Raw genomic sequence first — 13,810 nt, 5'->3', positions numbered from 1 at the left:
ATGTGCTTCTGGCTCCTAAGATCTTAGAGGCGTGGTCTGGTTGGCCTTTTTTTTTTTTTCCAAATCCCAGTAAAAAAGAAAGGCTGAAGGCAGCCTTCGTGGGTCAGGAGACACTGGTTAAATTTCTCCTTTTCTCCTCACTGGAAGGTTGGCAATAAGACTTTGGCTCCTGCTGTTGCCAGATGCCATAACCTGGCTTCCTCCAGAGCTCTGGGGTTGGTCTTGTCACCTCCCCTCACCCCCTTGCACACCCCCAGAGACCGTGGTCTATTTTCGTTAGTGCTCAGAGGCTTCCTTCCTGCTCTGTCCCCTGCCCAGTGTCTGTCCGTTCCCATCAGAACATAACCTTTATCGTAAGATTCAGATCCCTCTTTCTTTTTTTCTGTCATGCCCTCAGACTTAGCTGCGTCTTAAGACAGTCGTTTCTCCCTGGTTTGCTACCCCTGCCCTCCACCCAGACTCAGTGTAGGCTGGCTTTCCCTCTCAAATCTTCAGTACTGTTTACAAAAGTAATATATTGACATTGTAAGTCATTACTGAGGAGCATTAAAGATAGTTTTTAAATGAAGAGTCACACTGCTGTGTTACTTGAAAGACTCAATGTTGTGAAGATGTCAGTTCGCTAAAGACAATTTCAGTGCAATCCCGGCTTTCCTTGTTGGGGAGAGCAAGTGATGGGTCTTGACAAATGATTCAAAAGTGAATCTAGAAAAAATAAACTATTGTTTTTTAATTCTCTCCATTAAACTGTAAGCTCCATGAGGCCAGATACTCTTATCTGCCTTGTTCCTTTTCCCTCAGAACCTTTCACAGTATCTGGTATATCCTAGGTAATCAAATGTTGGTATATGAATGAATATAATGAAAAAATCGAAAAGTGAAAATCCCCCATAATCCAATCCAGTTAGGTGTCTTCATTTGTATGTGTATATATATTTTTCCAACAAAAAGGTGTCATTGAAATAATCTGAAATGCTGGTTTAATCATTTGTTTTGCTGTTGAGAAAACATCCACTGCCTCCTCGCTGTTCACAGTTCAGAGTTTCAATTTCCTCCTGGTATTCAAGGCATTTCACAGCCTGTTGCCACCTTAGCTGCTCACACTTGATCCTCCCTGCCAAAACATACCTTGTTTATCCTCCACTCGGCACTCATTTAAACTGCACATTCCCCTCAACCTGTTCTTCCAGGCCAGCTTCGGCTCCCTCGCATCCCTCCACCCCGTCCTGGGCACTTTGTTTTGGTACTTGTTGCCTTGCTCTGTTAAATGCTGTGTGTGCTCAGCTTGTTTTTCCGACTCCACGGGCAGGGCAGCTTGCTCAGTGCTCCACTGGATGCATCCTCGGGAAAGCAGTTCCGAGTGGCTTTGTCCTACCGGACGCCCTCTTGTCCAGCACTGTCTCAGGGTGGATCCCACACAGGCCACTGCAGACAGATGGTCATCTGGGGACAGGAAGCTGCCCACCCCCAGAGAAGGCCCACTCCACTATCGGGCAGTTCTGATGATTAGAAAAGTCCTTCTGTCGGCCTGACATCTTCTTGGTAACTTCTGCCCAGGGACTCGAGTTCTGCCCTTCAGGGCTTTAGAGAAAAACAAAAACAAAAACCAGAACAAAAGAAACCTCTGCTTTCTCTTCCACGGGGCAGCCTTTTAGATTTTCAAAGATAGTGGATCCATCTCCCTTCTTTTCCATCTTCCAGGCTGAGGTGTTGAGCAAGCACTGTTGTAACTGAGTAGCAGTCAGCTTAGACTTAGCTTTTTGGATTTTGAAGGCCTTTTATGTGCATGTCACAGTGCTAGGTGCCATATTCTCTGGTCCCCCCAGAGGTGTAACCCGCGTGTCTCTCCCCTTTCCCCTGGGGAAGGCGGGGGCCCACCCTACCCAGGTTGTCCTGTTTTGGAGTTAGTGGTACAGGTTAGGAGTTTATACTCCAGTACCCTGAGGAATTTCCTGAGCGTGTGTGTGGGCTGATTTTCTGGTTGGCTCCACTTCCCCAAGGAAGCCAATGAGATGACTTAGGACTAGAGAGTCTCGCGCTGACAGGAGCCACCCAGGCCCGTGACTCGGCATTGTAGGCGCTCTGTGGACAGAGGATTTTCTTCTTTCTTCTTTCCTCCCTCTCTCCCTTCCTGGTGTCCCCACCCAGAACGCTCTCTGCTGTTCTTTCTACCCATGAGGCAGCATGGTGTAACACAGAGTCAGGCAGGCCTGGCTGGAAATGCTGAAGCGGCTGCTTAGACGCTCTGAGAACCTGGGCAACTCACTGGAGCTTTTTGAGCCATTGTTTTCCCATTTCTAAAATCACCACCTCCACATTGTAGAATTAAGTAAGAAAATACTCTGTTCAGTTCCTGGCACAGTCTTTGCTGCACAGAAAATGCACAAACACTAACTTCCTGCTTCCCTTTTCTCCTTTCACCACCATTTTTGAGGGATTTAAAGGCACAGTACTCTGCGGCTTCCCTGGGGAAAATGAGCCCAATGTGGGTATAATAAATAGCCAAAGCTAGACGTGGTTGGGTATTTGGGAACAAACTGTCAGTTTCCTGTGAACTCCTGGTGAGATCAAAGCTGTTAAGAGAAGAGCGTTCTCAAGTGGGAGAGGCTGAGAAGGTTGTAAATGGCAGTAAGCACCGCTCTGGCTACTGTTGACTCGCGCACACATTCTGGGCAGTTGGACACTGCCTGCTGCCTGTTCCCCTGGCCATTAGACTTGAATGCAGTGACCTTTCAACTGGAACGCCTTTCTCAGGGACCCCTCTTGATCCCTAAACTGTTGAGCTGGCTCTTGTGGCTGTTGGGCGCACTCGTTTCTACTGCTCCCTGCTCTCCTCCACTCCAGGGTCTCAGCCAGCCAGCTCAGCATCCAAGAAAAAATCATTTCTGGGCTGATGACTTTCCAGCAGTCACATCCACACCCTGTTGACAGGCCAGGAAACCCCCTGCCCGCAAACTTGACTTGCGTAAGTGAGCCGTGTTTTGCGGCAGTTGATCAGAGTTAAGAACCAAGAAAATAAAACTGCTGGAACCTGTAACCCTCCCAGTGAAAGGAGGAGGGGAGAACAGAATTGTGGGGTTGGAGGCCCCGTGGGGGAGCCCATCCCTGCCTTTCAGCAGATGTGCCAGTGCTTTCCATGGGCTAGAGGTTGGGGAACCCTTGACAGGATGCTTACAGACTGAGGACATCAGCATGGGCAGAAGTCACCAGATCCCGAGTGACAGCCCAGCGGAGAAAGGTGTTAATTCTGCTTGGTGGGCAGAGGTGGAGGCTTCATGGAGGAAACAGCATTTCAGCTGGGCTGTGAAGGGCAGGCAGGGTACAAGAATTACTCTTACCTGAGCCAGAAAATCCTGTGAAGCAGGGTCAAAAGCTTAACTGCCCCAAAACAAAGAATAACGCGAAGAAAGTGGACATTTCCCTGTCGGCCCCAACTGAATATTTTAATTTAAGTAAGGGACCCTCCTTGCCTGGAACTGGACAGCAGGAAGCATCTCCACTCACAGGCAACTGTTTACCCGTGTTGTTTTTAAATAGTAACTGACCTTCCTATCTGGAATGGGTCAAACAGTGGGATTGCTCAAAGAATTTAGTGTCCCATTTCTGTCCTGTTTTGGCAGGTCTCCCTGTCCTTTCTGGTCATTGAACTAAAGGCGTTGCAAGCTAAACTATCACTAAGCAGATCTGTAAGCTAAGTGGTTCACACTTGGTGGCCATAGTTAGTGCAAGTTCTGACCATCCTACTGCTTGGTTCCGTTCCGGTTCCCTGGTGGGTTGGTTCCGTGGTGGGTTGGCACAGCTGGAGAAAGCATGGGGTCCATGCTGATCCCCAGCCCCCATCCTACAAGGCATTCTCTGTTCCCAGAGCTGAGCTCTCAGCTCTCGCACTTGGGTGTTTATTTTCACACGTAGTCACACAATAGTTGCACTGGTGTGCTTGTTTACACTTCTCTCCTGCTGTGGAGAACCCTGTCAGAGATTCTAGGTTGTGGATTCTGTCCTCTCCACCTAGCTGAGTGTTAAACAGTTTCTGAGTGAGCATTGAGAGAGCTGGAAGTTACTGTAATTAGCAAAAAAAACTGTGTTTTCATGTCTCTGGGGAACTGACAGAGAAAGAATCCTCCAGTGAACAGAACCAGCTTCAGATCTCCAGCTAGAGAGAGTTGGGAATTGAGCCACCACAGTAAACAGCTGACATAACAGAAGCGGCAGTGATCCCCCATTAAATGTCTTTCAGCCGATAGGGGCTCCTGGGATAATTGACTTTCCAGCAGGAATTAGTGGCTCAAACGAAATCACTGGGCATTAGGGCGGCCTACTGCATCTTTGAAAGGGGGACTGGAGCTGTCTGGTTTTGCTGACCTGACAGGCATAATTCATCTTGATTATTCATTGTCCTAGCTGCCACCAGATGACACCCGATTTCTGTTGACTGTAATTACAATGTGGGGTGAGTTTTAGCTGTTTTTTTTTTTAAAAATAGTGTTCCACCCCCTTGGTTGTTGGCCTCCCTGAGCTGAAGGTGCTCGCTGTAGGGTGATTTGTGCAGCATCTGCCTCGGGGGATGATGAGCACACAGTTAGAGAGCATTTGCTGAGCTCTTCCTTATACACGTCTTTTACTAGATAAGCAGGGAAACTATTTAGTGTAGCCTGTTTCATTTCAGCTGACAGGGTGTCACTTCTTGGTTATGCTTACCTCCCTGTGTGCTAGATGGCTGCTGTCAGAAAGTGGTTCTGCATCTCAGAGCCCACTTTGAGTAAGCGAATCAAAGGATGGCCCCCAAATAAATGTAACTGATACGACCTGCTTTCAGGCAAGCTTTATTAAAGGGAGAAGGGGAAGAGAATGGAACTAGGCTTTCACTTTATTGGCCTGGTTTCACGATGAGATCCCTGTGCGGACCAAAGAATGTCCTCTCAAGAAACCTCTGCTCCCCGTCCCCAGATGCCCTCCAACCTCTTACACACCCAGCCAGCTGGGTGGCTTGTGCTTGCGTGCGTGTGTGTGCGTGCGCGTGCACGCACCTGTGGTCCTGGGGGAGAAATGAGAGAATGATGGGCTCAGTGCGTCCAATTCCATCCACTGGGTCTTCCACTGACCAGTGGGACGGGTGGGCAGCAGACTTTTTATGACATTGTATATACCCCAGTAACCGAGGGCCTTTTTTACTCTCCTGTATGGTATGTGTGTTGGTATGTGTTTTTTTTTTTTTTGAGGAGGTGCTCCTTTGGTTCAAATAGCCAGTTAATGTCTTGTAACAGTAATTGTAGTTCATCAAGCATTGCACTGGGGCCTAATAAGTGCCAGGCAGTGTGCTCTATGCTGGAGATACAAAGATGAATAAGACCCATTTGTTCTCAAGTTGCTTATAGCTCAGATAATTCCAAAATAATACGTTAAATTCTAAGTTCCATATGTGCCGAGATTGCTTCCAGAGTACTTAGCACGGGCCAGGGTGATGAGGAGGCCGCCCGTACAAGACGATGCCTGATTGGAGGAATAAGTTGCCCAACTGAATAAAGGTAGGAAGCACATTTCAAGGTGTATTTATAGTTACCATTTCCTCCCTTCATTTGAGTGGTGTTGGTTTAACCTAATCAATCAAATTGGGATTAGGTTTTCATTATTGCTCTAATGAAAATGAACTTCAACTTGGTGGCAGAGTCTCTGTACCTTGGGAAGAATCTCGGGCCCCGGGGGCCCTCGTAGCACTAGGGAGTTCTGAGCACTAGACCTGGGGCTTCTTGTGGTGAGTCTGGGGTGAGAGACCACAGCTTCCGGATCTGTGTTCTACACCCTCTGCACCCTTATCCCCCACGGAGAGTGTTGTCTGGAAAGCCAGGCGAGCTGTCTTCACAACAGACCGCATGATACACAAACACACGCATCATGCAGAACATGCTAGTGCGTCCCAGAGTGGTGGCTCCCGGACGGGCAGCTGGGGATGAGCAGGTTCCCGTTGTGTCGTCCTCCTCTTCCAGGGGTATCAGGTGTAAGGAACGCCCACCCTCCTTCAAAAATGGAGCTGATTCTTCCACCTGTCCCCCTCACTTTGGAACCATAAGCAGAAAAGAGCCAGCTCTCTCTGGAGGGTGGCGGAGATAGCAACCTGAGCAGCCACTTGCAGTCCGTCGGCAGCACAGTTGCTAAGGGTCTTCCCCTCCCCCTGAATGATTCCCTTGCCTCTCAAGTTTGCCCCCCACTCCCTCTGAACTCTGTGCTTTGTTCCCCTTTAGAATGGTGGTTTGGCCTGGAGTGATGAAGCGGATGGTGGCCGGGGAAGAGAGATCTCGCGAGATTTTGCCAAGGTCTGTAATGTTTCCTTTGTGATGGCGAAAGGGCGCTTCTACGGTGGGTCATTTTGTCTGATCCCCAAGGAATAGAGCAGCAGTGGCCTATGAGTCACATCTGGAGTCATTGAAATGGTTGTATAGCTCTGGTGTGAGACTTACTGCATAAGGCGGAATTTTTCATTGTGTTTTTTTCTGGGGGGATTGGGATTGCAGCTGTATGAACTGGACAGTGATCCGGAAAGGAAGGAGTTCCTGGACGACCTCTTCGTCTTCATGCAGAAGAGGGGTGAGTGCCCACTGATGAGTCCGCTCATCATTTCGAGTCTGTGAATATTTATTGAGGGCCTACTGTGTGCAAGTCACACTTTGGTGTAACACCTCCTGGCAAAGTGCCAGCATCTTAGCCCCAGAAGGTAAGAGGCGCTGACTCTGATTGGTTCCGAACTCAGCTGAACCACTGACGAGCAGATTGAAGAGGGCAGAGAGGGCCTTGGCGGAAAATGAGTGGAATGACCATTCAAATTAGGTCCTGCCTTATTTGTGTCCCTCTTCTGATTAACTGGTCTCTGGAGTCATTTCAAATTCAAATGTACTTTTTTCTTAGCCTTACAGCTTCCCCTGGACATCACTTATGTGGGGCTTCCTATTGCTGCGTCTAGCCTTATCGAGACCAAGGAAGGCCAAGGAAAGGATAGAGACTTCTCAGGGTTTGTTGGGAGGATCTGAAATGACCCATAAAAGGAAAGGCTAACTCTTTTATTCTTACCCATTGCCTCTTTGATTTTTGCATCCACTGGCTTGGTTGGGGACATTCCTGCGTTTAACTGTAGGGTACATGGGTGTCTGCTTTATAATGCACCCTCCCCCTTCCTCTCCCTCTCAGTCCCCCCACCCACCCCTAACCATCTCCACTTTGGCCTATGGCATGACTGGGCTTTGAGCCAGTGACTCAGCTTCCCGGCTTTATAGCCTGTCTTAGCAGCGGGTCTCCCAGCTGGGTTAGCCCTCTGAAAGCACAGCCAGAACCCCGCCTCCCTAGGAGAAGGTCCTCAGCAACCACCACCTCTATCATCGTCAGGACAGAGCCACGGGAGAGAGCTGCTTCCCGCAGCCTCCTCCCAGGACCCTGCTTCCATCTGCTCATGCATGCCTTGGTTTCTGTGTCAGCTTCTTCATGGAGGGCTGGCAGTGTGGCACCCCTCTTCTCCTAGGCTGACCTGTCCTGTAATGGCAGCCCTACTTGCTGAATATTCTGAGTGAACTCCTCTTCTCCCTCCCTCCCTCTCTGCCTCTCTCCCCCCCACCCTCATCCCTCCATCTCTCCCCCTTCTTCCCCTTCCTTTCCCTTCCAAAAGGTATTGCTTTCCTAGTAGTATGCTTATTACTGCCTGTTTGCTCACCAAGGCAATCGAAAGTGTTGAGGCTCTGTGTCCCCCCATCTCCAAACATATGAAAGCAGTCTAGGCAGAGCCCTAATTAGTTTGCTCCTCCTATTGTTATCTGGAGCTGCATGTGTCAGTGAAAAACAAGAATATAATCCCAGAAGATAATGTGACTAGCAGCAATGAAACGCCCTGGTTGCTGAGAGAGAGAAATCCACTTAATACTTTGGTCTCCCTTTCCAATTACCTTTTAATTATTTACAAGCTCCACAGGCCCAGCTGGTGCAAGCCCAGGAGCTGGGCTCGCCTCAGAGGGGCTGCCATAGCAATATAGATTTTAATCAGTAGTACAGCTCCACTGCTTTATTTTCTGCTTTATCACTTTTCTCCCTTCCCAGAAGGCTTTTTAAAGGAAAGTGGAAGTTGTATCAGCCTAGCCAAGAGTGAAGATCCATAATTGTTTGTTTAGGACTCTGTGTCCCCTCTAGACTAGGAGCTCCTTGAGGACAGCCACTTTGTTGTTTCTTTGCATCCCCAGTGCTAGGGCCAGACGGGGGTGCCCAGGCCGTGTTTGCTGCGTGAGGAGGGAGGCCGAGCTGCCCTTGTCAGGCAGTAGTCGGAGGTCAGCGGTGTGTCCAGTCTCCTGCTGCTCCACAGCAGCTAGGGGTGGCCAGACTGCCCTCTGGTTATTTCTGGGTGAACCCAAAGCAGGAGCAAGTGACTCCCTTTTAGGGTGTCAGCTGATGGCGTATTCAGGCCTGAGTCACCCTCTCTGTCTTCAGCACCTAGGTTAGGGATTTCACTGTTGGTTAGCATCACCATCGGAAGGGAAACATAGCTGAGGCAGTTTGGCTCGTTACTCTAATACGAGGTTTCTCAGCCTTTAGCCTATTGACTCTGGGGACTGGATAATCCCCAGTGCCCCCGCCATCGTGATAATGAAAAATGTCTCCAGGTATTGTAAATGTCCCTAGGGGACACAATTGCCCCCGCTTGCCGCCTCCCCCCATTGAGACGGCGGTAGAAGGACAGAAAAGAGTGGAGATCTAAAATTTCCTTGCCAGAGAAACTCTTTATGGAAACCGTCTTCCCTCCACTCAGGTAGCAGTGCCTGAGGGCAGTGAGGCCTGTGTCAGACCACATTGCCAGTGCCCCCATCCTGGGCTAGGGTGCGGGGCAGGCCTCAGAGAAGAGCGGCAGCCCCCGCGTGTCAGGGTCACAGAACTGGTGGGGGGGGGGGCGCTCAGGGCTGTGAGTGGCGCGGGTTCAGCTAGGAGAAGCCTTGTCTGTGTCCTGCATGACTCAGCTACCACCAGGCTGGGAAGAGTTTGGGCCAAGAAGTTAGCACTCCTGCCTGTGGCCAGAGCGGAGTTACTGAAGTTACGGGGAGTGTCACCAGAGCTGGGCCTGCAGGATACTTGCTGTGGCAAACCGTGTGTAGTTGGGCAGGAGAGGGGAGACAGAGGCAGCTGGACAGAGTGGAAGTTGTTCCCTTAAATTCACAGTGCTGTCCCTGGCAGAACTGAGTTAGGGTGGGTGGTTCAGGAGGGCGGGGGCAGGGTGTCCCCTTAATCCCAGGAAGATTGCTGTCTGCTTTTCACAGCACGGTGAGACCAAGGGCCCCTAGACATTTGTGACTATTTATCACCCCAAGTTGGGGTGTCTGAGGCACTCAGGAGCCAGATCTCGTTAGCTCGGTCCAAGGAGAAGCCTCACCGACCTCAGCAGTCGCTCATCCGGCTGTTTCCCAGGAGCCACTGAAAACAGCCGAGTTTGAAAGGCCTGGGGGCACCCACCTGGACCATGAGTGGGGCCCTGAGTGGGGCCCGGTGGCATTGACACAGCAGGCTGCCCCGCAGAGGAAGTGGACAGGGCTCCCAGGAGGTGGCACCCAGCAGGCTGCCCCAGGTGACTGCAGCTGCAGGTGATGAAGTGGCACCCAGTGGGAGTGGGGCCAGGCTGTCGCTGCTTCCTGCTGCCTCTTGCTCTTGTTCACACATTTGGGTGAATTGACTCCTACAGACGCGCCTTTCAGCTCCCGACACCTTGGTTCGGCGTGTGTAGGCCAGACTGCGGTGACTTGTACCCTGGTGACCCATCCCCCACCAGAGCAACCTGCCCCAGAGGAGCCTGAGAAGAGGCCGCGTGGTGCCCGGTCAGGCTCACTGCCTGCCTCCTGCCCCAGGAAACAGCGCTGTTGAGAGGCATGTGGCGGGGAAAGAGCTCCACATGGATAAGTGTAAAGCCAGGGCTACCATCCCCCGCTTCTCCCTGATCTTGAACAAATCCTTCCCTTTCTGGGGGCCACAGTTTGTGTATCTCTAAAATGAGAGGGTTCCAGAGGCAATCTGGAAGTTTCTTCCAAGTTCTATGTTCTGTGTGCAAGATTGAGAGACTAATAGATAAGAGCCACATTCAATGACCAAAAGAAGAAAAGCTCTTTTTTTTTTTTTTTTTAGCAATTTTCTATCAAAATAGTGGTGTAAAAACCAAACCAAAGACCACAAAACCAAGTGTGTCTCCACTTTCCTTGCTGAATAAGGTGCTTCTACTTTTGCTGGCTGAAGCCAAATTGAATTAAACAAGTTGCCTTGATTCTTTTCCCCCAAATGTTTCCCTAGAATGATTGTTTAGATTTCAGAACTCTGGTGCTCCTTTTTGCTCGCCTTTTCTGCATATACATGCGTGTATATGTAAAATACACGTTTTCTTTGCCAAAAATAAAGCCGAATAGTTTTTTAACTCACTGTGGGTGGCTTCTGAAATATCCCCTGGTTGGTAGGTTTTCCAGGAGGAAATGGGGGGAGGGGCTAATTTGGAAGTCTGGTAAACTAAGGCTTATAAACAATTCCATTCTTCCTTCATCAGTGAGGAAGAAAAACTTGTTCTCTTGTTCCCTAGGCTGGTGAAACAGAAGGAAGTGTGGTCTCATCAAAGAGGAGGATCATGGTTTGCTGTGGCTTTATTACTATTATCCCACGCACTTTACAGAACTCTTTCAACCCATTATCTGACCTGCTGCTCCCCACAGCTCCAGTTCTGTGGGGTAGAGAGAGCAGAGGTGGTCAGTTAACCATGAAGAATCAGTCCCCAAGTTAAGTGACTTACCTGAGGCCACAGAGCAGACTTAGCACTTGGTTTCCTAACCCCCAGACCAGTGCTCTTTCCCTGTCCTGCACCGTCTTTGTGAAATGTGGCCTCCAGCACCAGCAGCTCCATCATTTCCCACTGGGCAGTGGACAAGCCTTGTCTCTCCTTCAGCCTTCTAAGCCTGTCTCCACAGGCGGCTGTCCGGTAGGGCCTGACAGCATCTCGCTGATTAACATGGGGTAAAACTCTTTGTGCAAGGCCCATTTCTCAGGGAAGGGCAGATGTGACAGTTCGCAGTGGCACAGAGACTGCCATCTGTCAAGGCAGGATGGGGAGGGGGTGGGGGCACAGGAGCCAGAAGCCCTCACAGCAGCATGTTGCGCACGAGTAGGGCTGTCCTCTCCTGCCCCTGCCCCAGCCGGGCGCACCAGGCTAAGGAATCGCTTGGTCATGTGGAGAAGTTTTGCCAAGACTTCACCCAGAGAGCTGCCCTCCCCCACACACACACTAGTTCTGTTCAAGGCTGCAAACTGACCTTGGTTTTCCCAAATGGATTGTTGGATCTGTTTTTGATGTGTATATACAAAGAATTTACTGTGGGAAAAGGGCTTGGTCTGCCTCCAAGTGCAATTTGAGTGTTTTTCCTTCTGTTGTGTGCTTATCTATCCATCTCAGGCAAGGAAATGTTCATGACATACATTGCTTTGCCTTTTGGTGGAGGCAGTTTCTGTATATATTCTTTGTATCTTGCAGTAAAGGTCTGTGCTGTGGACACTCTTCCTGATAGACTAAAATGTATTGTCTTTGTCAGATGAAATAGGCTTTGGGGATTCATTTTCTAACCTTATCCCCAAATGAAAGTCTAAAATGCAAATTTTTGTCTCAGGATTAGCCCTTTGTCTGAAGCCTGGTCTTTTTCTCTCCCCAGGTGATCCAACTACTGTTGATAATACTGTTTTTCTTTTTCCACATTTAGTAGTCATTTAACACCCTATAAGTATGCAGTTATCCATGATAGTGGGAAGGGATCCTAGTTTTTGAAAGGCATGATTCATTTGAATAACCCACTTTTATAATTAAATCCAGCTTCCTCCCCTTCAAAATCTTTTATTGGTAAACGTGGGTTATTAGTTTTGCCTCCTTTGTCCAAGATGAGCTAATATTCAGTAAATTGTCCAAGAATTGGTATAATGGGAACGTTTGAAGGGAGGGTTTGTTCCATTTACACTGAGGGAATATCTGCTGGGTTTGAGAGGCAAGTGGCATGGGTTGGCAGTGGAAGCTCAGACAGCCGTGCACTACCCAGGCCGGAGGCGCTGGAGTTAGGCCTCTACCCTGCCAGCCTTTCCCACTGCCTGGCATGGACACACCAGCCAGGTCTGTTGATCAGCAGCGGACAAAGCAGAGAAGACCTGCCAGTCCGCCTCTTCCTAAGTCCTGCACCAATTTCTCTGAAGTTTTAAGGGAGGAGATAGCACAGCCATGCCATAATTTTAAGCCGTCATGTGTGGCATTGCACGTACTGTTGGACTTCACCTGAAGCAGTTCATCTGAGCTGGAGTATCAAATGGGGATGAATTTAAAATTAGCCTCTTGGGTTGTGGTACCTCCAGAACTTCAGTGTATTGCTGGACATTTTGGAAATCTGTTCTGTAGTATTTACTAAAGCTAAACATATGCCATCCCTGTTACCCAGCAATTCCGCTCTTAAGTGTATGCCCAATAGAAATGAGTGCTTCTGTTCACGGAAAGACGCATGCAAGAATATTCATAGCAGTGCCATTCAGTGAAGCCAAACCCTGGAGAGAACTCCAACATGTACATCAGCAGTAGACTGGATAAATAAATGGTGAATTATCCTGTGATGGAATACCACACAGCAGTGAAAAAGAATGGGCTGCTGTACACAGCTGGGGTGGCTGTCACACACCTGTGAGCAAAGAAGCCAGACACAAAGGAATATATGCTACGTGATTCTGTTTATTTAAAGATCTAGAAAATCAGCTGTGGTGATACATGTCAGGATGTGATTACCTTCTGGGAGCGCTGGAGTTGGGGGTGGGTATTGATTGGGAACAAGGAAGTTTTCTGGGGTGCTGGGAATGTGCTGTATTTTCATCTGAGCAGTGGTTACAGGGCTGTACACAGAAGAGAAAATCCCGTGAGCTGTGTACTTGAGATTAGTGCGCTGTGCTGTGTCGGTCATACCCACGTGGTGGGAGAGTCGGAGACGGAGGGCTTGGGGCCACTCCCAGGAGGTTCATACACCCTTGCCCCGCGCTGTCTGTCGAGCGGAGCAGTCGGCCGCACCCTGCACTGCTACTCTGTCTCCCAGAGGCCCCGGTGCCTTTCTCCACAAACAAGTGGGAGAAATCACCAGTCATTTCTCTGCTTATTCCTGGGAACAGGACTGGAGCGGGGAAAGAATTAATATGCAGAGGAATGGGCAGGAAGCCTGCCTGCTTAACATGGCTCTTAACTCTTCCAGCCTCCCTGATCAGCCGCCCAGCTCTCTTGATAGGCTATGCAAGTGATTAATGATCTTTTTCAAAGCCAGGAAAAAGCAGCAAGGGTCCCTGGCAGAGCCACACCCTGGGTCCTGAGCCCTCACCCCTGACCAGTAGGCAGGAAGGCAGCCATGTGACTCTGTCTGGGGTCCCTGCCCCCTGCACCCCCCGTTACTTCTGGTCTTCAGTGGAAAGTACCCATTCTCTCGTGGGGAGGAAGCGGCCCTCCCTCCAGCACTCCTGCCATCTCCATCTTTGTTTCTAGTGCTAAAGGAGGTCATCTCCTCCCTCTGCCCTCACCCCTACCCCCTAGCTCTGTTTCCTCAGGAGAGCAGAGTGCCAGGGAACAGCTTTTGTTTAGCTCCATCTGCTCTGGAAGCTCTTGATCACAGCTTAGGCGTGCCAATGCCGGTGCCCAGCAGCATTCCCACCACCAAGGGTTAAAGCCCAGGAGCCCCGCAGCCTCACAGGGTCCAGGCCCTCATAAAAGCCTTTTCCACACAGCCCCTGGGCTGCCCCTGGCTCCCTGCCTGAA

General features: G+C 49.8%; 1 protein-coding gene across 4 annotated transcripts in view; it reads left to right on the top strand.

Moving 5' to 3' along the window:
* The window catches only part of ARID3B (AT-rich interaction domain 3B), a 47,483-nt gene that overhangs the window by 21,206 nt on the left and 12,467 nt on the right, over positions 1-13,810 (top strand). For all 4 annotated transcript variants that reach the window (XM_074328279.2, XM_074328277.2, XM_088796830.1 and 1 more), the window contains exons 3-4: positions 6,240-6,311; positions 6,510-6,582. In XM_074328279.2, the coding sequence (XP_074184380.1) occupies positions 6,240-6,311; positions 6,510-6,582 (145 nt within the window). The remainder of the gene's footprint in view (positions 1-6,239; positions 6,312-6,509; positions 6,583-13,810) is intronic.

Source organism: Rhinolophus sinicus, chromosome 3 (assembly GCF_057876585.1).
Source record: "Rhinolophus sinicus isolate RSI-liver-muscle chromosome 3, RSI-T2T, whole genome shotgun sequence".
Taxonomy (NCBI): domain Eukaryota; kingdom Metazoa; phylum Chordata; class Mammalia; order Chiroptera; family Rhinolophidae; genus Rhinolophus; species Rhinolophus sinicus.
This window is presented reverse-complemented; position numbering and strand designations above follow the sequence as displayed.